This window comes from Oncorhynchus clarkii, chromosome 17 (assembly GCF_045791955.1).
Source record: "Oncorhynchus clarkii lewisi isolate Uvic-CL-2024 chromosome 17, UVic_Ocla_1.0, whole genome shotgun sequence".
NCBI classification, from domain to species: domain Eukaryota; kingdom Metazoa; phylum Chordata; class Actinopteri; order Salmoniformes; family Salmonidae; genus Oncorhynchus; species Oncorhynchus clarkii.
Window position 1 is genome coordinate 47,177,732 of NC_092163.1, and position 26,882 is coordinate 47,204,613.

The 26,882-nt window shown below is 41.5% G+C and overlaps 2 protein-coding genes across 3 annotated transcripts in view; one reads left to right on the top strand and one right to left on the bottom strand.

Moving 5' to 3' along the window:
• The window catches only part of LOC139370987 (probable Bax inhibitor 1), a 30,506-nt gene extending 7,636 nt beyond the window's left edge, over positions 1-22,870 (top strand). Inside the window, exons 4-10 of one of the 2 annotated variants that reach the window (XM_071110942.1) lie at positions 12,284-12,404; positions 17,280-17,328; positions 17,432-17,529; positions 19,117-19,196; positions 19,361-19,461; positions 20,811-20,886; positions 21,128-22,870. In XM_071110942.1, coding sequence (XP_070967043.1) covers positions 12,284-12,404; positions 17,280-17,328; positions 17,432-17,529; positions 19,117-19,196; positions 19,361-19,461; positions 20,811-20,886; positions 21,128-21,157 — 555 coding nt within the window. In that variant the 3' untranslated portion in view covers positions 21,158-22,870. The remainder of the gene's footprint in view (positions 1-12,283; positions 12,405-17,279; positions 17,329-17,431; positions 17,530-19,116; positions 19,197-19,360; positions 19,462-20,810; positions 20,887-21,127) is intronic. The other variant, XM_071110943.1, reaches the window with a different exon arrangement.
• LOC139370988 (ly6/PLAUR domain-containing protein 1-like) lies at positions 21,387-25,753 on the bottom strand. The gene is made up of 3 exons (XM_071110944.1): positions 25,527-25,753; positions 24,132-24,269; positions 21,387-23,987 (listed from the first exon to the last, which is right to left on the bottom strand). Exons 1-3 carry the CDS (start codon positions 25,576-25,578, stop codon positions 23,755-23,757), a joined length of 423 nt encoding a protein of 140 aa, XP_070967045.1. The 5' UTR covers positions 25,579-25,753; the 3' UTR covers positions 21,387-23,754.
• Between the last annotated feature and the right edge of the window lie 1,129 nt (positions 25,754-26,882).

The window sequence follows — 26,882 nt, forward strand, 5'->3', positions numbered from 1 at the left end:
TGCTCTACTCAAGACTGTAACTAAGGCAAGCTACACAGTGTCACATAAAATCCCAAGCATAGCAAGCCTTTTGCTGAAGGGGAGTTTGTGAAAGACTGTATGGTGGAGACTGCTGGTGTACTTTGTCTCGAATTGGCTTTTACTCTCAGGACAATCACCAGGCGAATGGAAGTGATGGGTGAGGAGCTAATCTCCGAATTGAAGAAAGAAGCAGATGGCTTTGATTTTTTTTTCTATAGCACTGGATGAGAGTACTGACACTGCTCAACTTTACATTTTTGTCAGAGGAATAAATGAGAACTTCTTGCGTTGGACTCAATGATGGGAACAACCAGGGGCTCTGACTTATATGACAGGGTGTCTGCCCACTTGGAAAAAATGTATCTACCGTGGAGCAAACTGACAAACGTAACAACGGATGGATCACCAAATCTAACTTGTAAAAACAAAGTAATATTTTTAGTAGGCTAAGACATAGGGCTTTCTTCTTTTACTAACTCTGAGGAATTTATATTTCTTCACTGTACTTTTCATCAGGAAGATCTGTGTAAAAAATGTTAAAGCTGGAAAATGTTGTCAAAGTGGGTGTAAAACTTGTCAACTTTAAACGGGTAAGGGGGCTTAACCATGGTCAGTTCGTTCAGCTGCTCAATGACACAGACAGCACCAGGACTTGTGCTGTCATTCAAATGTGTGCTGGTTAAGCCTGGGGAAAGTATTTAGCTGTGTGTGGGAACTGAGGTGATGTAGGTATGTTCCTTGATACGGTTGGTAAAGCTGATGACTTCTCCGAGTTGAAAGACAGACTGGCTGGGCGACTTTGCTTTCGTTGTGGACATGTTGGTGCATCTGGACAATCTAAATGTGAAACTGCAGGGAAATTGTTATTTGTGCATGAACTGTATTCCAATGTGGAAGTATTCAAGGCCAAACTTATGTTGTTCTCAAGACAAATGAGCAGCCGGTCTCTCGCTCGTCTTCTGACACTGGCAGCAGTGCCTCACCCAGACATACAGTAACACTTTGATCGACCTGCATGCTGAGTTTTCCCGCCGCTCCTCAGACTTCACCGAGACCGAGACTGAGACTTCACCGAGACTGAGACTTCACCGAGACTGAGCTGGAGCTTGTATGCCCCCTGTCTTTCGACACTGAGAAAGCACCACCCGACACACAATTGGAGCTCAACAACATCCGATGGGACAGTGCTTTGAAGGAGAAGTACAAAACGGCAACAATACACCAGTTCTATGACTCACTGAATGAAACGTAGTTTCTAAACATTAAAAAGCACGTCCAAAGGATGCTTGTTTTATTCGGGTATGTGTGTGTGAGCAAACGTTCTCAGTCATGAATTACAACAAATCCCGTCACAAAACATGACCACTTGTCATCTCTTCTGAGAATCTCTACATCAAAGATGACACCACACTTTGCCCTTGCCAAGAGAGGTGACCAGACTCATTGTTCACATTGACTCGAATAAGCGTGACTGGGGTAGGCAAGGATTATTTTTCATGTTGATGGTTATGTAGTGAGAATTATCCAGCAATGCACTTGGATACAGGTCCCCATACGACAATGAACACTTTTATTCAGTCAGATTTGGCCTGAGGTGATTGGATAACTGTAAATATGGCTCGCAATTGAAATGAGAAATGTTCCTTAATCTGCCTTCAAAAACAGACAATTCCAAATTAAACGGATGCTCTTACCATATGTTTCAGTCAAATTTGAGAGTAGTTTTTTTTACACCTGCTGTTACATTTTGCTTGTCTCCAGTTGTTTATAATATCTGTTTTTAAGTTTGCATATTGTGACTAAGTTTGTACTTTACATGGGTAGAGATGCAGGATCTATGTGTGGTTTGACTGTCTGTGACGTTATACATTTTTTATCAATATTTTGAAATTTGTTCATAAAACAAGGGTAGAGATGGTACAAGGGTAGAATTGTTCTGCATATGTACACCTACAGTACACTAGTAGTTGCATGTCGGTGTGGAAATGAATAAAGGCTTCACATGTTTTTTCACGCATATAGTCCTTCATTTGGTTTCAAAAACTCAATGTGGCCTTTGAGCCAAAAGGTTTGCCCACCCCTGCGCTAAGCTGTCTTGAAGGTGTCTCTTTGTCCGTCCAATGTAGAATACCTTGCACTGTGGACATTCCAATCTGTAGATGACATGAGTGGTTTTACAGGTAATGAAAGGCTTGACTTGATACTGTGTGCTAGTTGCATTTGAAAGAGCCCCTGGGTTTGTGTTCTAGCCAAATCTTTTGAGTTACCATTTTACAATTGTCATTTAGCAGGTGCCCTTATCCAGAACAACTTACAGGAGCAATTAGGGTTAAGTGCCTTGCTCAAGGGCGCGTTGGCTCCGGATTTGAACCAGCAACCTTTAGGTTACTGGCCCAACACTCTTAACCGCTAGGCTACCTGCTGCGAAGGTAGTTGTGGACTAATTTGTTATTCAGGGTAAGAGCTCTCTTAAAGCTTATGTCTGGTGGCTCTGGGAAGACATTGTAGTAGCGTATCACTTGAATGATTCCACAATTATTTTTGATTATTTTAATGTTCTCTGCTTCAGTGCTACATTTTAGAACAAAGTATACTCTGGTGCATCACAAGGAGCTCCCCTCTACAAAAAGTCCTCTCTGTCAAGATGTCCACTCCTTGTCCCTGCTTCTTTCAGAACCTGACTGCTGTAGCCTTGGTTCACGAAGCGAGACTCCCAATTCAGCTGATTTGACACTGGTCTGTTTACTGATTGCAAATTCTGCAGATTACTTATGGAGAATTCCAAACAATGTTCTCTCTTAGCCTTTTGGGGTAGAAACTGTCTGTTCAGGATCCTGTTGGTTCCAGACTTGGTGCAAGGGTACCGCTTCCCTTGCGGTAGCAAAGAAGTGTATGGCTTGGGTGGCTGGACTCTTTGACAATTTTTAGAGGCCTTTCTCTGACACTGCCAGGAAAAGAGGTCCTGGGTGGCAGGGAGCAAGGCCCCAGTGGTGTAATTTGCTGTACTCACCGTTCGAGGTCTTCACAAGGGTGGCAGGGTAGCCTAGTGGTTAGAGTGTTGGACTAGTAACCGGAAGGTTGCATTTAGTTCCTGGATCGGGTCTTGGGTACGTGCGGATCCGGAAAGACCTCTACTCACAACCCTCTGTAGTTGGTGGTGCAGCTGTATAACTTTTTGAGGATCTGAAAGCCCATGCCAAATATTTTCAGCCCGCTGAGGGGGAAGAGGCACTATTATGCCCTCTAAACAACTGTGTGGGTGTTTGTGGACCATGTTAATTCCTTAGTGGTGTGGACACAGAGGAACACGAAGCTCTTGACCCGTTCCACTACAGCCCCATCGATGTAGATGGGAGGGGCGAGCACGCCCCCCATTTCCTGTCGTCCACGATCGGCTCCTTTTTGTCTTAGTGAAGTTGAGGGAGAGTTTGTTGTCCTGGCACCACACTGCCAGGTCTCCGACTCCCTATAGTCAGCGTTGTCGGTGATCAGTCCTACCATCATGTCGTCAGCAAACTTAATGATAAAATATATATTTTATTATTATTTTGATGTCCCAGTTTTAAACACACATTGTTGGAGATTTCTGAGCTCCCAGTTGTTTTGAATGCGGCATTCGCACACACCCCTGAGTGGCCCCCATGTTGATGGTAAGCATGGCGGATGTGGTGTTGCCTTTCCTGACGGGCTGCCCCCAGGCAGTGAGGAAGTCCAGGATCCAGTTGCAGAGGGAGGTGTTCAGTCTAGGGGTGTCACAACACCCCCAAAACATCTTGGTTGACCGAGAGCCATGTGCTCATTAGATATTTTACAATAGACACACTCTAGGTGTTTTAATATAATCTGACGCTTTAAGTGCACTGTTTGATGAAATAATTAAGACACACAAATGACTCGAGGGAGCCAGAGGTCAAGATGACCAGAACCTGTTCCCGATCTGCTTCTTCCTGCTGGCCTATGCCGATTCTGCCGTTATGCTCCCGAAGTTGTTGGTAATGGGCAATTTACAATTTCTGACCATTTCTACTGATCTGCATCCCAGTTCTGATTTTCATATTCACATTTTCGTGGAACAGATTTATTTTTATTATATTGCCAACTAGGTAAAAAAAAATAGGCTATATAAAGCCAACAATTAAGAAGAAACTATAAATGAATAAATATCCTACAAAGGATTGTTCTTCAATCGCATTCATCTCTCTGCAACGAACTTGAAACATCCTGCAGCTCCCCCTAGCAAACTTGCAACATTGTATCAACTATTCTGGACCCTCAGAGCTTCCCGCACCACTGGATCAGAGCATGACATATTTCCCTTTCACAACATGCTCAGTTATCAAAATGTAGATTCCTTGGTCAATTTTTCAAATAGCCTACATTTGGCAATAGTTTATTTCTCAATGGATGTAAAAACAGGCTTTGTTTACTTGTTTGAGGTGAAGAGATACTTTCATGCTCCACAACTCTTTAGTGGTGGTGAGTTAAGACAATCAGAAATGCTGTCAGACATCCCCAAATGGACACATTTATACATATGCTCGCAGGCAAAGTAGCCTAGGCCTAGTTCTTTCTATGTGTAATCGGGTACACGTCTTTACTCAACATAGACAGAAACGCTCCCAAAATACTCAAATGGAATGAAAGCAACAAACTTGTTTCTCACAAGTGTAGCATAGGTTGTGAGCTCTATAAACATCTTGTCCACTCTGACAATGAGAAACAACTAGTCATAACCTATTGAATGCATTAACAGAAATTACCGTCACCAAACAAACACGGAGATTAGAAATTAAGGTTAAATGTACTACTGGTTATGTATGAAATAAATTGATAAACCTTAACAATCAGAGGCAAACAATTCACACAATGAAGTGATGAAAAAAATAAATGCGACACATTTAAAATGTTTACCTAAGACACATAATGTAGGCTTAAGGAATTCTCTCACAAATGGTGTCAGGTCCAAAGCAGTAGCCATTGTATGGGGAACCAAGCAATTTCACTTATTTGATCACTTAAATTGATTGGCGTGCTGAGGAAAATACCCTTGCGGCACAGGTGCCTTACAATGCCAATGCATGTCTTAGAGTGATGACTGTGCCATCCCACTGCCTCTGCAATGGATTAGTCTGAAACCGGCACCAACAGACCGGTGTCTCGTGTGCCATGAAATAAGTCATTTGCAACTTCTCAATTCAAAAATCTCAGTTGACTAAATGGGTTCAGCCCTAGTTCAGTCCCAGGTTCCTGAGCTTGAAGAGGGCTATGGTGTTGAATGCTGAACTGTAGTCAATGAACAGCATTCTTAGAGGGTATTCCTTTTGTTCAGGTTGGTGGGGGCAGTGAGGAGTGAAATGGCGATTGCATCATCTGTTGGGCCGGTATGCAAATTGGAATAGGTCCAGGGTGTCTGGGATGATGGTGTTGATGTTGAGCTGTGAACAGCCTCAAAGCATTTCATGGCTATAGACATGAGTGCTACGGGGTGACAGTCATTTAGGCTGATGACCTTGGCGTTCTTGGAGACGGGGACTATTCACGTCTTGGTGTTCCGTCTGGCCCCGCGGCCTTGCAAAAGTTTACTTGTTTAAAGATCTTACTCACATTGGCTAGGGAGAACGAGATCAAACAGTCATCTGGAACAGATGGTGCTCTCATGGCTCGTGTTGCTTGCTTAGAAGTGAGCATGGAAGGCATTTAGTTCGTCAGGTAGGCTTGTGTCGCTGGTAATTTCCCTTTGTAATCAGTGATTGTTTGCAAGCCCTGCCACGTCTGTCGAGAGTCAGAGCTGGCGTAGTAGGATTCGATCTTAGTCCTGTATTGACGCTTTGCCTGCTTGATGGCTCGTCGCAGGTCATATCGGGATTTCTTGTAAGCGTCCGGATTAGTCTCCTGCTCCTTGAAAGTGGCAGCTTTAGTTCAGTGTGGATGTTGTCTGTACTCCATGGTTTCTGATTGGGATATGGTCACTGTGGGGTGGATGTTGTCGTTGCACTTATTAATGTAAATATTGATGACAACTCTCTTGGTAAATAGAATGGTCTGCAGCTTATCATTAGGTATTCTAACTTGGGTGAGCAAAAACTTTAGACTTCCTTATTAGAGATTGGGTGTGTCTTAACAAAAGGCTAAGCTGTGTTTTGCAATATTGCACTTGTGATTTCATGAAATATAAATATTTTTAGTAATATTATTTGACTGGGGCGCTATGCTATTCAGCGGTTGCTGATGACAATTATCCCGCTTAACAGCTGGTGGCGCAATCTCATCGTCTTACCCAAATCTGTCATCGTCTTGACGATGCATAAAAAACAGTGAAATGTACAGTACCAGTCAAAGGTTTGGACACCTACTCATTCAAGGGTTTCTTTATTTTGACTATTGTCTACATTGTAGAATAATAAGTGAAGACGTCAAAACTATGAAATAACACACATGGAATCGTAGTAACCAAAAGTGTTAAACAAATCAAAATATAATTGTATATTTGAGATTCTTCATAGTAGCCACCTGTTTCCTGGATGACAGCTTTGTACACTCTTGGCATTCTTTCAACCAGCTTCAACCCGGAATGCTTTTCCAACAATCTTGAAGGAGTTCCCACATATGCTGAGTACTTGTTGGCTGCTTTTCCTTCATTCTGTGGTCCAACTCATCCCAAACCATATCAATTGAGTTGAGGTTGGGTGATTGTGGAGTCCAGGTCATCTAATGCAGCACTCCATCACACTCTTTGGTAAAATAGCCCTTACACAGCCTGGAGGTGTGTTGGGTCATTGTCCTGTTGAAAAACAAATGATAGTCCCACTAAGTGTAAACCAGATGGGATGGTGTATAGCTGCAGAATGCTGTGGTAGCCATGCTACCCAAGCCATACAAATAAATCAGTGTCACCAGCAAAGCACCATTCCACAGTGAAGCATGGAGGTGTTGTGAACTACCTATGCGGAGGTCATCTGTTCACCTACTCTGCATCTCACAAAGACAGCGTTTGGATCCAAAAATCTCAAATTTGGACTCATCAGACCAAAGGACAGATTTCCACCGGTCTAATATCATTGCTTGTGTTTCTTGGCCCAAGCAAGTCCTCTTCATGCAGTCTCCTGTGAACAGTTGATGTTGAGGTGTCTCTTACTTGAACTCTGAACCATTTATTTGGGCTGCAATTTCTGAGGCTGGTAACGCCAATGAACTTATGCTCTGCAGCAGCGGGTCTTGGGTCTTCATATCCTGTGCTGGACATTTTTCGCATTGATTGACCTTCATGTCTTAAAGAAATGATGGGCTGTTGTTTCTCTTTGCTTATTTGAGCTGTTCTTGCCATACTATGGACTTGTATTTTACCAAATTGGGCTATCTTCTATACACCTTCCTTTTCACAACACAACTGATTGGCTCAAACACAAACAAAATTTTAACAAGGCACACCTGTTAATTGAAATGGATTCCAGGTGACTACCTCCATAAAGCTGGTTGAGAGGATAACCGCTTTGCACACTCCTGGCATTAAGGCAAAGGGTGGCTACTTTGAAGAATTTCAAATATTTTGATTTAACCCTTTTTTTGGGGTTACTACATGATTCCATATGTGTTATTTCATCGTTTTGATGTCTTCACTTATTATTATTCTACAATGTAGATAATAGTCAAGATAAAGACACGCTTGAATGAGTAGGTGTCCAAACTTTTTTGACTGGTACTGTATATTAGAGGTCAACCGATTTTTAATCGGAATGGCTGATTTTAAATGTTTTAATTATTTTTTTTAATTAGGGCTGATATCATGGTTTCATAACAATTGGAAAACTGTATTTTTAAACGCCGATTTAAAAAAAAAAATATATATATATATATTTTTAACACCTTTTTTATTTTATCTTTATTTAACTAGGCAAGTTAGTTAAGAACACATTCTTATTTTCAATGACGTCCTAGTAACGGTGGGTTAACTGCCTCGTTCAGGGGCAGAACGACAGATTTTCACCTTGTCAGCTCAGGGGATCCAACCTTACAGTTAACTAGTCCAATGCTATAACCACCTGCCTCGTTGCACTCCACGAGGAGACTGCCTGTTACGCGAATGCAGTAAGAAGCCAAGGTAAGTTGCTAGCTAGCAGTAAACTTATAAAAAACTATCAATATACCCATATACCCTTGCTCTGCATGGGTAACTCTGCTTCATGGGTGGTTGTGTTCCTGGTTCGAGCCCAGGGAGGAGCGAGGAGAGGGATGGAAGCTATACTGTTACACTGGCAATACTAAAGTGCCTATAAGAACATCCAATAGTCAAAGGTATATGAAATACTAATCGTATAGAGAGAAATAGTCCTATAATAACTACAACCTAAAACTTCTTACCTGGGAATATTGAAGACTCATGTTAAAAGGAACCACCGGGTTTCTTATGTTCTCATGTTCTGAGCAAGGAACTTAAACATTAGCTTTCTTACATGGCACATATTGCACTTTTACTTCTCCAACACTTTGTTTTTTAATTATTTAAACCAAATTTAACATGTTTCATTATTTTAGGCTAAATTGATTTTATTGAAGTATTATATTAAGTTAAAATAAGTGTTCATTCAGTATTGTTGTAATTGTCATTATTACAAATACATTTTTAAAAAGTCGCCCAAGTAATCGGTATCGGCTTTTTTGTCCTCCAATAATCGGTATCGGCGTTGAAAAATCATAATCGGTCGACCTCTATTGTATATCCATGTCCTCGTTGAGCCGTGACTCTGATAAACAGGATATTACAGTTTCAGGTCCCATTGATTGGATAGTCTCGAACGGAGCTCATCCAGTTTGTTCTCCAGTGATTGCATGTTTGTCAATAGAACAGAGGGCAATGGCTGTCTATTTGCTTGCCATGGTAGTTTCTTCAGGGTGCCGGCTCACCTGCCTCGCTTTCATCACTGCTTCCTCTTTCGAGACCCGGTGATTTTGGCCTGGTCCAGAGTAAATCAAAATGTTTTGTCACATGCGTTGAATATAATAGCATATAAGGCCCTCTCCCGCTCTCCTTTCGGAAAAGCTGACCACGACTCCATTTTGTTGCTCCCTGCCTACAGACAGAAACTAAAACAAGAAGCTCCCGCGCTGAGGTCTGTTCAACGCTGGTCCGACCAATCTGATTCCACACTCCAAGACTGCTTCCATCACGTGGACTGGGATATGTTTCGTATTGCGTCAAACAACAACATTGACGAATACGCTGATTCGGTGAGCGAGTTCATTAGAACGTCCGTTGAAGATGTCGTTCCCATAGCAACGATTAAAACAGTCCCAAACCAGAAACCGTGGATTGATGGCAGCATTCGCGTGAAACTGAAAGCGCGAACCACTGCTTTTAATCAGGGCAAGGTGACCGGAAACATGACCGAATACAAACAGTGTAGCTATTCCCTCCGCAAGGCAATCAAACAAGCTAAGCGTCAATATAGAGACAAAGTAGAATCGCAATTCAACGGCTCAGACACGAGGTATGTGGCAGGGTCTACAGTCAATCACGGATTACAAAAAGAAAACCAGCCCAGTCACGGACCAGGATGCCTTGCTCCCAGGCAGACTAAATAACTTTTTTGCCCGCTTTGAGGACAATACAGTGCCACTGACACGACCTGCAACCAAAACATGCAGACTCTCCTTCACTGCAGCCGAGGTGAGTAAAACATTTAAACGTGTTAACCCTCGCAATGCTGCAGGCCCAGACGGCATCCCCAGCCGCGCCCTCAGAGCATGCGCAGACCAGCTGGCTGGTGTGTTTACGGACATATTCAATCAATCCCTATCCCAGTCTGCTGTTCCCACATGCTTCAAGAGGGCCACCATTGTTCCTGTTCCCAAGAAAGCTAAGGTAACTGAGCTAAACGACTACCGCCCCGTAGCACTCACTTCCGTCATCATGAAGTGCTTTGTGAGACTAGTCAAGGACCATATCACCTCCACCCTACCTGACGCCCTAGACCCACTCCAATTTGCTTACCGCCCAAATAGGTCCACAGACGATGCAATCTCAACCACACTGCCCTAACCCATCTGGACAAGAGGAATACCTATGTGAGAATGCTGTTCATCGACTACAGCTCAGCATTTAACACCATAGTACCCTCCAAACTCGTCATCAAGTTCGAGACCCTGGGTCTCGACCCCGCCCTGTGCAACTGGGTACTGGACTTCCTGACGGGCCGCCCCCAGGTGGTGAGGGTAGGTAACATCTCCACCCCGCTGATCCTCAACACTGGGGCCCCACAAGGGTGTGTTCTGAGCCCTCGCCTGTACTCCCTGTTCACCCATGACTGCGTGGCCACTCACGCCTCCAACTCAATCATCAAGTTTGCGGACGACACAACAGTGGTAGGCTTGATTACCAACAACGACGAGACGGCCTACAGGGAGGAGGTGAGGGCCCTCGGAGTGTGGTGTCAGGAAAATTACCTCACACTCAACTTCAACAAAACTAAGGAGATGATTGTGGACTTCAGGAAACAGCAGAGGGAACACCCCTCTATCCACATCGATGGAACAGCAGTGGAGAGGGTAGTAAGTTTTAAGTTCCTCGGCGTACACATCACAGACAAACTGAATTGGTCCACCCACACAGACAGCATTGTGAAGAAGGTGCAGCAGCGCCTCTTCAACCTCAGGAGGCTGAAGAAATTCGGCTTGTCACCAAAAGCACTCGCAAACTTCTACAGATGCACAATCGAGAGCATCCTGTTGGGCTGTATCACCGCCTGGTACGGCAACTGCTCCGCCCACAACCGTAAGGCTCTCCAGAGGGTAGTGAGGTCCGCACAACGCATCACCGGGGGCAAACTACCTGCCCTCCAGGACACCTACACCACCCGATGTCATAAAGATCATCAAGGACAACAACCACCCGAGCCACTGCCTGTTCACCCCGCTATCATCCAGAAGGCGAGGTCAGTACAGGTGCATCAAAGCTGGGACCGAGAGACTGAAAAACAGCTTCTATCTCAAGGCCATCAGACTGTTAAACAGCCACCACTAACATTGAGTGGCAGCTGCCAACACACTGACTCAACTCCAGCCACTTTAATAATGGGAATTGATGTAAAATATATCACTAGCCACTTTAAACAATGCTACTTAATATAATGTTTACATACCCTACATTATTCATCTCATATGTCTACGTATATACTGTACTCTATCATCTACTGCATCTTTATGTAATACATGTATCACTAGCCACTTTAAACTATGCCACTTTGTTTGCATACTCATCTCATATGTATATACTGTACTCGATACCATCTACTGCATCTTGCCTTGCACAAGCATTTCGCTACACTCGCATTAACATCTGCTAACCATGTGTATGTGACAAATACAATTTTATTTGATTTAACAGGTGTAGGTAGACCTTAGCGTGAAATGCTGACAATGCAAATTTGCTAAAGCAAAAAACACAATAAAATAACAATAACGAGGGTAATGGTACCGAGTCTGTGCGGCGGTACAGGTTAGTCGAGGTAATATGTACGGAGGGGGGGGGTCAATGTGATGATGCATAGGAGTAAAGTGACTATGCAGCAACGTTAAAAAAAGGGGGTCAATGCAAATCGTCAGGGTAGCCATTTGTTTGACTGTTTAGCAGTCTTTTGGCTTGGGGGTAGAAGCTGTTAAGGAGCCTTTTGGACCTAGATTTGGCACTCCGGTACTGCTTGCCGTGCGGCTGCAGAGAGAGCAGTTTTTGACTTTGGAGGCTAGAGTCTTTTGACCCTTTAAAAAAAAAATAGGGTCTTCCTCTGACCACCTGGCGTAGAGGACCTGGATGGCAGGAAGCTTGGCCCCAGTGATGTACTAAGCTGTACGCTCTACCCTTTGTAATGCCTTGCGGTCAGATGCCGAGCAGTTGCCATACCAAGCGGTGATGCAACCAGTCGGGATGCTGTTGATGGTGCAGCTGTAGAACTTTTTGATGACCCGTGCCAAATCTTTTTATTCTTCTGAGGGGGAATAGGCATTGTCGTGCCCTCTTCATGACTGTCTTGGTGTGTTTGGATCACGGTAATTAGTGATGTGAACACCAAGGAACTTGAAGCTCTCGATCTACTCCAGTACAGCCACAAACTTCAGTGTGTGTGTGGGGTGGGGGTGGGGGGGGGGTAGATTTCACAAAAGGTGGCCACATAACATATGATTGGTAATGCTTTTTCATTTAACTGGTGAATGACAATTGCCATTGATGTTATTACATTATAACTGTTGCTGTGTGTTTTGTGTCCATTAGGGTGGGATGTTGACCATGCTGGGCTCCCTGGCCATGATGGCTTGGCTGGCTATGACTCCCCACAGCCCTCTGACTGAGAAGAAGAGACTGGCCATCCTCTCTGGTTTTGCCTTCTTCACAGGTATCCTCATCTGCCCTATAGCTCTGTCAGAAAAGGGCCTACACAGTGTGTGCACTCATTCAATCACCCTCATGCATTTTAAAAGCATTGGATTGGTGCAAACATGGCTGTAGGGAGTTTTCACCATAGAGATCCTATTAAATTACGAAAGGGACTTTCATAAACCCTCACTTCCAGAATGGGGTGAAATTGGCAGCCATAAATGTGGTAAAGAGGTCAATCGAACTTGACCACAACAATGGAATTGCCATGGAAACTCTTGGTGGAAAGATCCTGAGTTGCCCCCTAGCAAAATTAGGTTACATTTTAGGCTATTGTTTAAATGTGTATTAATAATCAGGAGTATAGTGCTTGTATGAACGGGAGTTAGCATTTAGCAGTCGCTTCTTATAAACCTGAAAAGGGACAACTTCTACATGTTTTACAACAAAAACAGACAAATGTATCAATTGGACTTTAGCAACCACATTGTGGGCCTGTTACAATACATAAAACTTGACAGATGACAAATATCCCTTTTGTTACATCAGATTTGTTGAATGTGGGCCAATCTGGTCAATGGAACATCTGTGTTCCGTTGACTCTTTTACCGCATCTTATATTGGTCATGGAGAAATCCAAACCAGTCTAATTGGAATGAATGGCAGTCGAGGCATAATCCTTTTTTTGTTATCAACCTTTTATTTATTTTTAAAGGAACACAGACAATAACAAAAAGCAGCCGGAATGGTCATGCAAGTAGGTAAATACAATTAGACTAGACCACATGGCCTTATACATCCATACACTGTTACATCAATAAGGGATCAGAGCTTTTACCTGGTCAGTTGGTCATGTTTTGTACACTCAATGTATATTGCCCACCCGTGCTGCATCAACCTACACTCCAGCCCCTCCTGGTGACCACCCCAACTCACCCAACCTGATCTCCATGACATTAAATACTGTAATCAAGCAATTGTGATAAAATCAGCAGGGTACACTTTTGCACATGAGTAACAAGTAAAGAAAATGATAATGAACCGGTAATCTTTTGGGAAATAAAGTTGCTACAGTAGTTATTCAATAACCAGCTGTCAATTGTTTTTGTCAAACCTGACAGTTATACAGTCTTTACTGTAATGACATAAGTGGTGAATTATCATTAAAATCTCTACGGGATCGGTGTCCCTAACCCGGGACGGTTGTTGCTAACGTGCACTAATGTGACATAGACATACATGTCTTATATGGGCAGAAAGCTTCAATTCTTGTTAATCTAACTGCAGTGTCCAATTTACAGTAGCTATTACAGAAAAAAAGACCATGCTTTTGTTTGAGTAGAGTGCACAACAACACTTCATGGTAACTGGTTTGATACATTCACCTCTGAAGCTAAGTAATGTACTTACATTCAGTAATCTTGCTCTGATTTGTCATCCTGAGGGTCCCAGAGATAAATATTTAGCATAGTTTGATAAAAATCCATTTTTATAATCAAATGTAGGAACTGGGGTCTACAGTTTGACTCTCTTGCTCCACACCCACCCTGCCTGGCCATCTAGATGTGTATAAGTTAATGAGCCATCATGTATGACATTCCTGGGAGTGTGTAAACTTATTTTTATATTACCATAGCATTTTTGTATGTTCCATCTAGTTATCTACTTGAAAATGTATCAATTGACCAATTTGGCACATTTGGGCAAACTCCAGGCAGGCTTGATACAAAATATTGTGCAGTAATGTAATTCTTCAGTGGATCAGTGTAAAATGTTGTGCACACTGCTGGCATCTGGTGGCCAAAATCGGAATTACACTTCGACTCCTGTCTGAAATTATGGCCTTTCTCTTGTATTTCAAAGATGATGATTAAATAAAAATAATAGAAAACGCATGTTTTGTTTGTTTAGGTAAAAGATAGGGTTTACAGTTGTGTGCGTACTTTCACTACAAAGTGTGTACCTAACACTGGGAAAGCTGCCTGCGCAAAATCCCACCATTGCATCCCAACTGTATCAATATTAGGTTACCTGTCTGAGTTAACTTGAATAACTTTAACCTGTTAACTTTCAAGGATTTGAATAGAGCATACCGTGTCAGTTGTGGTCACAATAAAATCCACTGACAGTCAAGGAATAGCTAATCAGCCTGTACATTATACGCCTTTAACAATAGTCCAGACCGACTCGTGTCCATCTTCCTGTACTAGCCAGCTCTCTTCGTTGCTGTTTAACTCACTCCAGGCTAGTATTGATGTAGTATGTGAACTAATCAGTCTTTCTGAACAGTCAGTTAGTAATCCCACCAGAGAAGCGTCCTTTTATCCATGCCAAACTTGGTGCAAAACCACACCAAAGGAAAAACTTAGCTACATTAAAAGCTGCGCTGACTGGTCAGTTCGGTTGTTCCCTGTGACGAAGTAAAGGTTTGCCTTGCATTTTCCCGGATTTTGATATGATGTAGCTTTTTATTTGAGTGATTGCAGCCAGACCAGAGAGCCTCAACGTCATGTATAGTTGCATTGTTTTTAGAGGTAGGTAAGCTGTGAATTATCACTAGCTTACAACACCGATTTTTGCCGACGCTGTCTAGTTGTGTGCGTCGTCTAGCGTTAGCTTAGTGTGGTTAACTGTTTACGAAAGGACTATTGAGATACTTAGCAACATGACATTTGTGCTAGTTTACAACTAAACGATGCTGCATAGCTAGCTCTAGCTGAATGTGCAAAGCAAGCACCCTTGATTCCGTATCCCTGACAATCATATCATTTTAGCCATCTACAGTTGCTTACCTTTCGTTTAGCTCATTTCAGACGAGGCCGCGAAACTGCTTGTGTCCCATGGTTTGTGGCATGGCAGGCATGGGCATACTCAACTCCCTGTTCGCGGGGATTCCCTCTAGCATTCTTCCTCTCACGCTCATTTACTTTGTCAAATTGAATGTCCAAACTCTGACCGATCAGTGCGGCTTTGAATGTTACTAGGTTACCCGTGGGCGTGGTTTTGCACTAAGTTTGGAGTGGATAAAAAGGACGCGCCAGAGAACAAGTCTGAATGCTGGCCATCATGTAAACTATCCAGCGGCACAGCAATACCCACTGTTGGATTCTGGGGGAAACTTTGAACATTGTTATACTCAGAAGTTTAGGAACATTAGTTACAGAAGAGACCTGAGGGGTGCCATAATGAAGCTTGGGAGGGGCTGAGTGCAGGGAACACGATTGCATGTTCTTCCATTATCAGTGGAAGGACTGATAAGGGGAGAAACTGTTGAAGGCTCATATCACTTAGCTCCCTGCTTAGCAATAATGATGCAATGTTTAGCGATTAGGAGACTCCCACCCAAAGTGGGGTATGAATACTACCATGGGGGAAGCCATGTCTGTGTCTGAATTACAGCTGTATCGACCCTTAGAGAAGCTTAACCAAGTTGAATTCTTCCTAGTGTCCGTGAGTTATTTACTCTGAAAAATAGAACCTAACATTGAGAGAATCCTCCTCCTTTGGACTGGAAAGTTGTCGTTTCTGCGCCATGTTTGAGTGTGACAGCAGAAATGCTTGGAATCTGCTTTTCTGAGACCAGTCCCTTGTCTTTGAAAAGGCCAGATGCATGGTGTAGTTGCATTGGTGAAGTTACTGTAGTCTGCCATGACTGTAGTCTGCCCGGCCAGAGTGGGAGCGTTCTTCCTAGCCGCCTTCAGAATGCAGTGTCGGTCAGTGAATCTGCGCACCAGGAAAATCAAGGTTTGGGATCCGGCTGAGTTGCCAATGCAAAGAGCTCTCATAACTTCCAGTTCGGTACCAGTCAGCTCTGGAAACCACTCTGGAAGTTCTCTTGATGAAAGAGTGCATTCTGGCCCTATTCTCACATTTTTCTGTTGCATGCCCTCATGGGAAGCCATTTTCTCCTCCATCGTCCAATTCTGGTTTGGCCCTTAATCAACTTCTCCTTACATTTGTCAAGTCTATTGTCCAGCTTTGCACTCAGCTCAGTTTAAATGTTTAGTTTTTTTAACATCAGTAATGCACTTGGAAAAGTAATCCTGAATTAAATCCAACTTTTTTTGTACTCCACTAAACTCTGAGGCGATGAACTCTTGTTGGTTTACAATAGCTTCATCTAACATGGTAGCTAGCGCTTTGTTGTCAGGAGATGTCTTCTTTGATTTAGCTCGTAAAGCGTGGCGTGTTATCGTAAGTTACTAAATACTGTTACAGGTTAACTGTGTTAAATCAACTGAAATGCTTCTGAAAAAGCAGCCATATTTCTGCATATTTCTGTCACATGACTCCCATTAGTTAGAGGCATAATCCTGATTTGATCTGAGCAGAAATTTAAGTGAGGCATGTGATATCAGGCATGTGATATAACGTATAATAGAATTGTCAACCTAAAAATATTGTCATAATTATAAATACAGCTTGTTCAGGTTTTATAAATTCTGTATAAATATCCTCTAAATATGTAAACAGACATGTCTCCATTTTTTGTTTTCTTGGAAAGCTGTGAGTGCTATTATATGATACAATATCACTGATTTCAGCCAGTGTGTGACTGTAGATTGACTCTATTGTTTGAATGGAATGTTTGTATATTGGCAGTTAATTTCATAAATATTTTTCAAATTATTTATTTAAGTGGATGGCTAGCTAGTGAACAAACATTAAAATCCATTCTTCAAACTCCATTGTGTAAAATAATCTTATCACAATGGCTGACCTTTTATTCCATCATAAGAAGGTTCATGTCCGTTCTAATTCTATGTTTTCCCATATTCCCATGAGGGGAGGGTACGAGTACACACTTCCAAAGAAAGGTAGAGAATCGGATTGCAGCCTATGTATTTTTAGCTATTGAAGTAGCCATGAGCTGATGTTTTCCTCTTCATTTCAGGTGTTGGTTTGGGCCCAACCATGGATTACGTAATCTCTATTAACCCAAGGTAAGATGACAGTAATAATGTGTATAGTAGCTAGTTTCTTTCAATGAGGGGTTTCTCCTGAGGTGACTGAATGAGCCTCACATCTCTCTGCTCCTACAACCAGCATCATTGTGACAGCCTTCCTGGGGACCTCAATCATCTTTTTGTGCTTCACGCTGAGTGCCCTCTACGCCCAGCGCAGGAGCTACCTCTTCCTTGGAGGTAAAGTGCTGAACTTTCTTATTCATGCATAACGGACCAAATAATGAAAGACTAGCACTGTAGTTTTGAGTTCCACGAAGTGGGTGTGGAAGTGGTGACATCTTTTTTGCTATCTATAAATAAGTATAAACCACCTGGTTTACCTGTATGGTAAATTGCTGAGGTTGGTGGTGGAATGCATTGTGACTCCTGTTTGTCACATCTTAACTGTAAGCCTAGAAGATGCTGTGTGTGCCCTCCGACATGGCGGAAAAGGTAATTTCGCTACCCAAGAATAGCAGAGCACCCACCACTTTAATGATTTAAACAGCTGACCAATCAGCCTGTTACAAGTGCTTAGCAAACTTTTGGGGGAAAAGTGTTTCCAAATGTAGTTATTTTATAGAAAACAAATGAACAACCAATTTTCACGTGCTCAGCACTGACACAAATGACAGATGATTGGCTGAAAGAAATTGATACTAAGACGATTGTGGGAGCTGCTCTGTTAGACTTCACTGCAGCTTTTGATGTCATTGATCATAACCTATTGCTGAAAAAACGTAGGTGTTACAGATTTGCATCCTGTCTTATTATGGTTTGAGAGTTACCTGTCTAATAGAACAGAGGGTTTTCATTAATGGAAGCCTCTCATGCAATTTCAGTTTGTGTGTGTGTGTACCGCAGGGCAGCTGGCTCGGGCCATTGTTTTCTGTTTTTACTAATGACCTTCCACTGACCTTGAATAAAGCCTGTGTGTCTATGCACGCCGACGACTCAACAGTATACACATCGGCTGCCACAGTAAAATAATTAACATCCTTAACTACATGGAACTCTGCCATACCAGGTATTTTTGTTTTTAAATGTAACCTTTATTTAACTAGGTAAGTCAGTTAAGAACAAATTCTTACTTGCTATGACTACTTACCCCGGCCAAACCCGGATGACGCTGGGCCAATTGAGCGCGTGTGATACAGCCTGGATTCGAAACAGGGTGTCTGTAATGACTCCTCTAGCACTGAGACGCAGTGGCTTAGACTGCTGCGCCACTCGGGAGCCCAAGCTAGCAATAAGAACAGATTTAAAAAAACAGATAAAATAACACCTTACTGCACAAAGGGGACTGTGAAGATATGGTCATTTTATATATCTTGTTTTGTAATTTGCACTGTATTAGACCTAGATATTGTGTGTATGTATTGATATGTAGGCTGTGTGTGACGCTTTTTTTAATGTATGTATTGCGGTCCTTGACTAATAATGTTCTGTATTGTTTCATGTGGACCCCAGGAAGAGTGAAGGGGATCCTAATGAATACCAAAGTGTTCTGTGCTGCTTACCAGATATTGTGTAATGTAAAGGAACTGAAACTATAGAAAGTAAACTCACACACCTTGAAGTGCTACCAGGTGCATAGAGAAAAAAGTGTACTCATTACCAGTGTGCTGGAGTTTTCCTTTTTTATTAAGGAACTTAAACTTACCACTCTGGATTTATTGAGACTGTGCTCACTAAATAAATGTTACCAAATGCACATACCCTTAATAAAGAAGTTTCCAACTTTCTATTCTGTTCATTTACCGCAAAAATATTTCTGTCTTTCAGGTACTCTAATGTCCGGACTGTCCATCCTGCTCCTGGTCTCTTTCCTCAACATGTTCCTGGGGTCTGTCATGTTGTTTACGGTAAAGAGGAAAATAACCCAATATTGTAATGTTTGCTTTGATCCATTATTATTGCTACACAATGCTGCCCAATGCTACTCTTCATGGACTTAGCTATTAGTTACAGTATGACTTAGTGCGCTGGTTGTCATTTTCACCAAGCATTTCTCTCTCTGTGTGTCTAGGCTCACATGTACCTCGGTCTGGTCATCATGTGTGGATTTGTGCTGTTTGACACTCAACTCATCATTGAGAAGGCTGAGATGGGAGACAAAGACTACATCTGGTAAGGGACACACACACTCTCTGGGCCTGGTGATGAGGGTGAGTGGTTAGATGTTGAAACACATTTTTTTGCTATTGTCATCTGGAATTTAGTCTGTCAGCCCGTGACTGTAAATTAAAATGTTTCAGTGGTACCACTCCTAAAGTTAGGAGCACAACATAACATTTTTGGAGCACCAGAAAAAAGGATAAACATTTTTGTTGTTGTTGAGATATAGCCTTATATTGGGCATATATGATTTTGACTTTAAGCACATGTTGTGCAATAGAAACTAATCGGTAACCCTGTAAATAGATGTGTTAATTTATAAAAAGCTAAAATGTTGGCGTAAATACCCGTCACTGAAAATAGTTATTTCTGGAATATTAGATTTCTACATAGTTATGGCCCTATAAAATGTCTTTATTTTTGATAACATAATTTCCCATTTTTGTTTTGCCCAAATTCCGTTTCATCCGTTTAGTGTTCACTTAAAATAAAAAAAAATAAAAAATAGAACATCCAGTTTCAAGTCCAAAACAGTACTTAAACCACATCAGGAGACTGCTTTTCTAAGACATTTAATTGTTTTTGTGTAGTTACCCTTTAATTCAAGTGCACACCATGCACCTATAGCAATAGACTGTTTGGTTAAAAGTGTTTCTGTAGCGTGCGTGCTCGCGCAGAGCTTGCAAAACAAATGACCAATGGATTGATGCAAGGAAGCATATCTTTCTGCCAGGTAGACATAGGCTACTTTGTACTTAACATTTAATTGAGAAGGTTTTTGAGAAAGCCTTTCCATCTACCAAAAGGCAGTTGCCGTTAGCGATGCTAATGATTACACAAAGTGGTAGACATGCGCACGAACGGTACCGCGCGCGCACACAGAAGGGACATTCCTGTGCTTTGCATCTTCAGAAGGTTGCAGGAAATCCGAATCCCTGATCCGCTCTGTTCATGTCTCGTGATATACTTGGGCAAATTGAGTGAATCTTTCAAAATGTTTGGGCTAGAAACAATCTGTTTTGATGTGGCCTAGTATTGGTGCAACCATATTCGCTAACGAACTGTTGGCTTTTTTTCCCTCTAAGGCACTCAGAAACAACAGTACAGTGAAACTTAATCATTACAACAATTATCTGGTTGTTTTTTTCTAGGCGCACTGGTGCTCCCAAAGAGATTCCAGGTCGCACAAGAAAATATTAAGGAGCATGTTTATGGTTGCGCTTTAGGTTGAGAAGAAAAGATTGTACACAGAAAAAGATACAATACAATTGGTATGCACTTGGTAATTGGGGCTCTTTTACAATGAACTTATGAAGTGTTTTGTAAGATATATGATAACTTCTCTTTTCACTCTGTTGAAGGCACTCTGTGGATCTCTTCTTGGACTTTGTGACCATCTTCAGGAAGCTCATGGTTATTCTGGCCATGAATGAGAAGGTACAATATTGACAGTGTATTGCTATTTATATAGCATACCGACTGTAATACACTTCCACTATCTCTCATACACGTTGCTATGTTTTGAACCATAGAAAAACATGAACCTAGGACCAGAAAGCATTCTAAATACAATATGTGCGATAAACCAGCATATTGTACATTGTAGAAATGTTGCACTTTGCACTACTAGGCTAATAATGGTTTAATGTCAGTTAGGTGAAGTGTTCTCTTTATTTAGCAGGACAACAGGAAGAAGGAGAAGAAGTAAATGTGGAGGAATGCAAGCAAATAAAAGATCTGTGACTTGGAATTGCTTCAGGAGTGCTTCTGGTGCATTCACATAACTGCTTAATTATTCAAATTATTTAGACCATGTTTGATTTTGTACTTTGATATAGTGTCTTAATTGTTAGGAATCGATTGGTTTGGAATTTGGCTTTGGCGTAAGGTTTGACGTTTTTAAAAGTTGATGTTAAGGTTTTAGATGTCCCTGTGTCTTTTTTTTTTTTTTTTTTTTTAATTCCCATTTTGAAGGGATGGTGTAGTTAACTAACATACTTATTTCGATAGTTATTTTTGCATTGTCAAGTAACGATTTGAGACAATTTGTTATTTGCTCTTCCATCTGATTAAGCAGGAAATCAATGCCTCAAATACTTTTAAAATGGCCACTTTTTATATACCAACTGATTAAAGTACAGTATCAGTTTGGAGTTGTGCGAGGTTGTTAATTCTGTGAATATTATCTGTCCATTTGGGAATTCTGCCATTTTAAAAAAGCCACACACGATATTAGTCTCAATTATGACATCACAGGCTTTTTGTTGCGATGAGTAATGAAGAACATGATGCATTTGTAAGGTGGACATTTACATGGGGTATCATTTATTAGCAAATTACAAATATTACTAGTGCTTTTACAGTACAATCCCTTTTTACTGAAATCATGCATTCGTAACATTTCCCCTTCAATGATCAGAGTAGTTTACTGGTTTAATTTAAGACATTGATTCTCTCTGTGAGGCTGCTCTAACCAGTCTTTCTGTTGTAGTTTGTGCCAATAGGGGATCTTGTCAGTTTGTTTTAATAAGATGCAAATGATAGAGCAGACTGCTTTGCATCTTAGATGTTAAATATTCAGACCTTGCACGGACTCATCTATTGAAACATAAATGACATTTTTCAATGTAATTGCTGGTGGTGTCTGCTATGGTGTCAAGAAAGTGATGTTTTATGGATGGACTTGTATTGAGAAGTGTAATATATTTTCCTCATAATGAATTTTGTCAAGCTTGTTCTCTTTCCACAACTAACAAAAGATTCAGTGCTTGAAATAGAGGTGATCAGTAGAGAATCTTTGTTTCATGTAATTAGGTGACATGAAAGAAATCCCACTAATCTTCATGTTATTCCCTATGTGCAGGGGTAACAACATTTATTGAGAGAATTTCCTGTGACAGGGGTTACAGGATTAATTGAGAAGGTATGGCAGTACTGCCAAAGTCAATTAACTCACTGAATCACATGGCATAGCATCCAGTTACCAGTCAGAACGTGTCCTCATCTACCCAGGAATAGCTTGGCTAAAGGATTAGCCATTAAATGTTTCAACCTCTCGCTTGATGTTGGTAATCTAGATGACGTGAAATTGACTTTTTCTGATATGGGTCGTAGTCCTTCATTTTTTTTGTTGTTTTTAACCTTTTTAGTTGAATGACATTGAACAGATCATCTGGCAGTCAAACATCCTCTGCTATGCAGCTCAAGGCTTTATTTTCTTAGAAGTGCCAATATGAAAACAAGTTTACCAAACTAATCACCTGTTGCTTTTCAACTGAGGATTTTACTGTTTCAAAAATGAAATAACTGCATATCTTATACTGTGAAATTTGTTTTGCTTTTATGGGAATTACTTTTGTAATTCTGCTACATTTAATGTAATTTAAATTTGTTAAAATAAAGTTTGATTAAGTCAATGACACTTATGCTCATGTTTTAATAATGGTTGCAAAGTAGCACACATCCATCCCTATGGGGATTTTTAACAGGGTTTAGTCACTTCTATCTGACAGTGTACAAAACCATTAGGAACAACTGCTCTTTCCATGAGACTGACCAGGTGAAAGCTATGAACCTTTACTGATGTCATCTGTTAAATCCACTTCAATCAGTGTAGATGAAGGGGAGGAGACATTAAGCTTTGAGACATGGATAGTGTATGTGTGCCATTCAGAGGGTGAACGGGAAAGACAAAAGTGCCTTTGAACGAGGTATGGTAGGTGCCAGCCACACCGGTTTCTGCCAAGAACTGCAATGCTACTGGGTTTTTCATGCGCAACTGTTTCCTGTGTGTATCAAAAATGGTAACTTGACACAACTGTGGGAAGCATTTGGCATCAACATGGGCCAGCATCCCTTTGGAACGCTTTCGACACCTTGTAGAGTCCACGCCCTGATGAATTGAGGCTGTTCTGAGGGCAAAAGGGAGTGTAACTTAATATTAGAAAGTGTTCCTAATTTTTTTGTACACCAAGTGTGTCATCCTAACTGTAAACATTGTGTATAGTACTGAATGTACCCTGTCATCTCTGGGGTATAAACACTATTTGATTCAGTGCAGTCTGCACTAATGATTAAAGTGTAATTTACTATGGATGCAACACATTTTTATGAACTTTTGGGTCAGATTTAATATACTTCCTAAATTTCTCACTCCCGTCAATGGACCGGTATGTGTCGGACAGCTCTGTTGCTTTGATTTCAGAATCCCTGTCCAGTCATCTCTCAGGACAGTGTTTGCTCCAACACCAGGCACCTCCACACCTGAGAACATTCAGTCCAATCTAGCCAATACCAGTGTCCATATCAGGGCAGTGTTGCCATGGAAACAGTGATGATGAGGAGGAGCGCAGTGGGTCTGGTGGGGGGATGGCTGGGGGCCAGGGAGATCCTGGGGGGGCGGGGTCCGTTGCAGAGGGGGGTGTTACAGCAGCTAATGCAGACAGAGCCCACCTGACCAGGGACACAGAAAGACTGATACCCTGCTGAAACAATCAGACAGGTGGAGAAGGAGGCACAGGCCTTCCTGTAAATCACACCTGGAGGGAGATAGAGAAGACAAAGCCTTGGCCAAAAATTACACAAAGGGTGCACATTTTAGATCTTGTAAAACAAAAGTTATTTACTATTAACCTACTATAATAAATTCAGACTTGACGCCAGAAAAAGTCAACAAGGCTCACCATTTTCACCCACAATCACCTCCTTCTGACAGGCATTCTGGATGTTTGCTGTGCAGTTGACAATGAACTTTGGAGCTGAACAGTCATTGTCCAACAGAGTCTCTTCACAGTGGTAACACTGCATCTGATAAGGCCAGACTGAAACGCATGCACACACACTAATTGTGATGCCTAAAATACATGGAAGGAAATCTAGTTACAGTGCACGAGAATGGAAGTACGTGTTTCCAAGCAACCTCCATGGCGATAATGCAGTGCAGAAACTCCACAAGAGGGAGCCATTTCCCCCTGTTTATGCCTCTATTCCCTCTAATACATTGATAAATCCATTGTCCAGTGCCCTTTTCAATCAGATTGGACAGTAAAACAGCAGAGGTTTAAACCTGCTTAAAATGCTATAACCACTGCTTTTTCAACTACACTGTTACTCATTTTAACACACTATTATTATGACCACTGTCTCAGGAAAAGGAGATATTCAGAAGCACTTTTAAATGTGAAGGCTATCCAGTCACTTGTGGTGAAATGCCAAATCCCAACAGCCAATACAGAGATAATCATTAGTATGAAGAATCCTTGATTCACTCAACCTTGCTTCCATATTTGTAATCAGTACAGTCACCCAGCTAGTGTTCAACAGAGACGTTGGGTAATCTGTTGTGCTTCCTCTGACTATCTGGGCTTGATTGATATGTTATGCCTGCATGATCTGATGGACATTGCTTGCAACACATAAAACGCATTATAGGAGCATTTTGTAAAACACATCGCTATATCACTAATTTGACCCCCCAAAAACGGATTACATCCTATATTCATGGTACTGTACTTTGTCTCTGTCTGTCGGGTCATTAACTATAAAATATGAATGCAATGTGGCCAAACATTATTATTGCATTAGCCATAGTTCAAACAAAAATATTAACCTGTCTAACTATAAGGGTGTTGGAGCAGAAATTATTCATGCGTCTGTCTGAATGACAGAATGACAGAATGGCCATTTTAATCATGTTCACCGACTGGTATTATGATTACGACAGGTTGGCTCAGACTCCAAAGGTAAATAAAACAAGTTCAATCATTCATTTATGTCATTGTGTGTAATTGCGCATGTTTAGTCTACATTTAAAGCGATTGCATTCATATTTGCATCATTTTAGAACATAATGTATACATTATATTAGCATAGAGCCTTAACGCATGGATTTAGTTGGGTAGGCTAAAAGGCTTCTCAAAATTCTCATTTTATTCTATACTATAAACTTTAAATTGAGAGATTTTGGGGCAACGAGACAGTAATTAAGAAATGAATTATTACTCCGGATTGCCACTGTTATAAATAATATAAATAAACCTACACTGACATTTAAAAAAAGAGAAACAGTAGTTATGTACCTGAGCAAAGGACGCATCCACACAGAGAAGCGAGGAGAACAAACGATTGCATCGTCCATAAACTCCATCAGGTTACTTTTTCTCCCAAAAAAACATTACACAGTTGTATGGTCAGCCTCAACTTGAATCCACTTCTGATAAAGTAGGAGCAGTAATATCACCAGTAAGCATGCAGTGTCATGCCTAAAAAGGTTTCTAGGGGGCTTGCTTCTCCTAACTTTGAGTGCGCTCTGTTTGGCAAGCGTCACAGAATCAATCTCAATCTGACGCCTCGATCACACCGACGGTGTCATTGCGCAAAATGGGACGTAGCACCATCTGGATGTGTAAAACGTAATCATTCTGCTATCATTTCTGTCAAGCCTCCTACGCACACAGTTTGATGCATATTAGATAAATCCAATGTATGTGCCACACAGAACGCACTGCAAGAAGGCAAACACAGGGTTCCATTAGAAATTAATGTAGGTACTTCTGGTGTACCAAAACGCATTAACACTGTAGGTGTGATCCAGTGGCAGTCAGTGCCGTTTATGAGGGAGGACAATTTTTTTGGTTCATGAGCATGGCCTTGTTTCTATTACAGCATGTTGGATGACTATCATTCATATTCCATTCACGCAGTTCAATGTAACATTGATGGGATTAGGCTACTACATGATATTCACATGTTCACTATACCCATCATGAGGTTGCTGCAACCTAGCCTATGAATGAACGTTTACAACGTAGGTGCACACAGGTCGAGAGAAAAAATTGAGATGACAGACAGTTACACATTACCGCCTTGCACACTCTTGCGTGCATCTAGCTTATCTAGGGTGTCAACATTAGCCCAACAGTTGCAAACAAGAGTTTCTATTGGATAAATTCAGGTATTTCTATCCCTGTGTCGTTTGCTTTCGTTTAAGAAACGTTTTTCAACAGAATCGGCAGATCACAGCCGCCATGTTGTATTCATTCACTCTCTATGCACTCTCCTCCTCTCACCTTTTCCCTTCGTTTGTGGACTTCAATGAACAACACATCAGCTGTATGTGACCAGGCGAAAAAAACTTTCCAAGCTAAACCGTGTCATAACCGCTACACACAGCCTACACCGTTGTCCCCATATTAGCTAAAGTAACGTCCTGGTCCACATAGCTAATAGAACTAATGCATTAATAATTATTTGTAGGCAAGTCAGCTAAGAACAAATTCTTATTTTCAATGACGGCCTAGGAACAGTGAGTTAACCGGCCCCGGTGGCAATAATAAAAACAAAAGCTTAACGAGAACTTGGAAGAGTTCCAGTGTTGTGTGGGATAGTCATAGCCAACTAGCTAACATAGCATACCTCTGTTTGAACCAGATGTT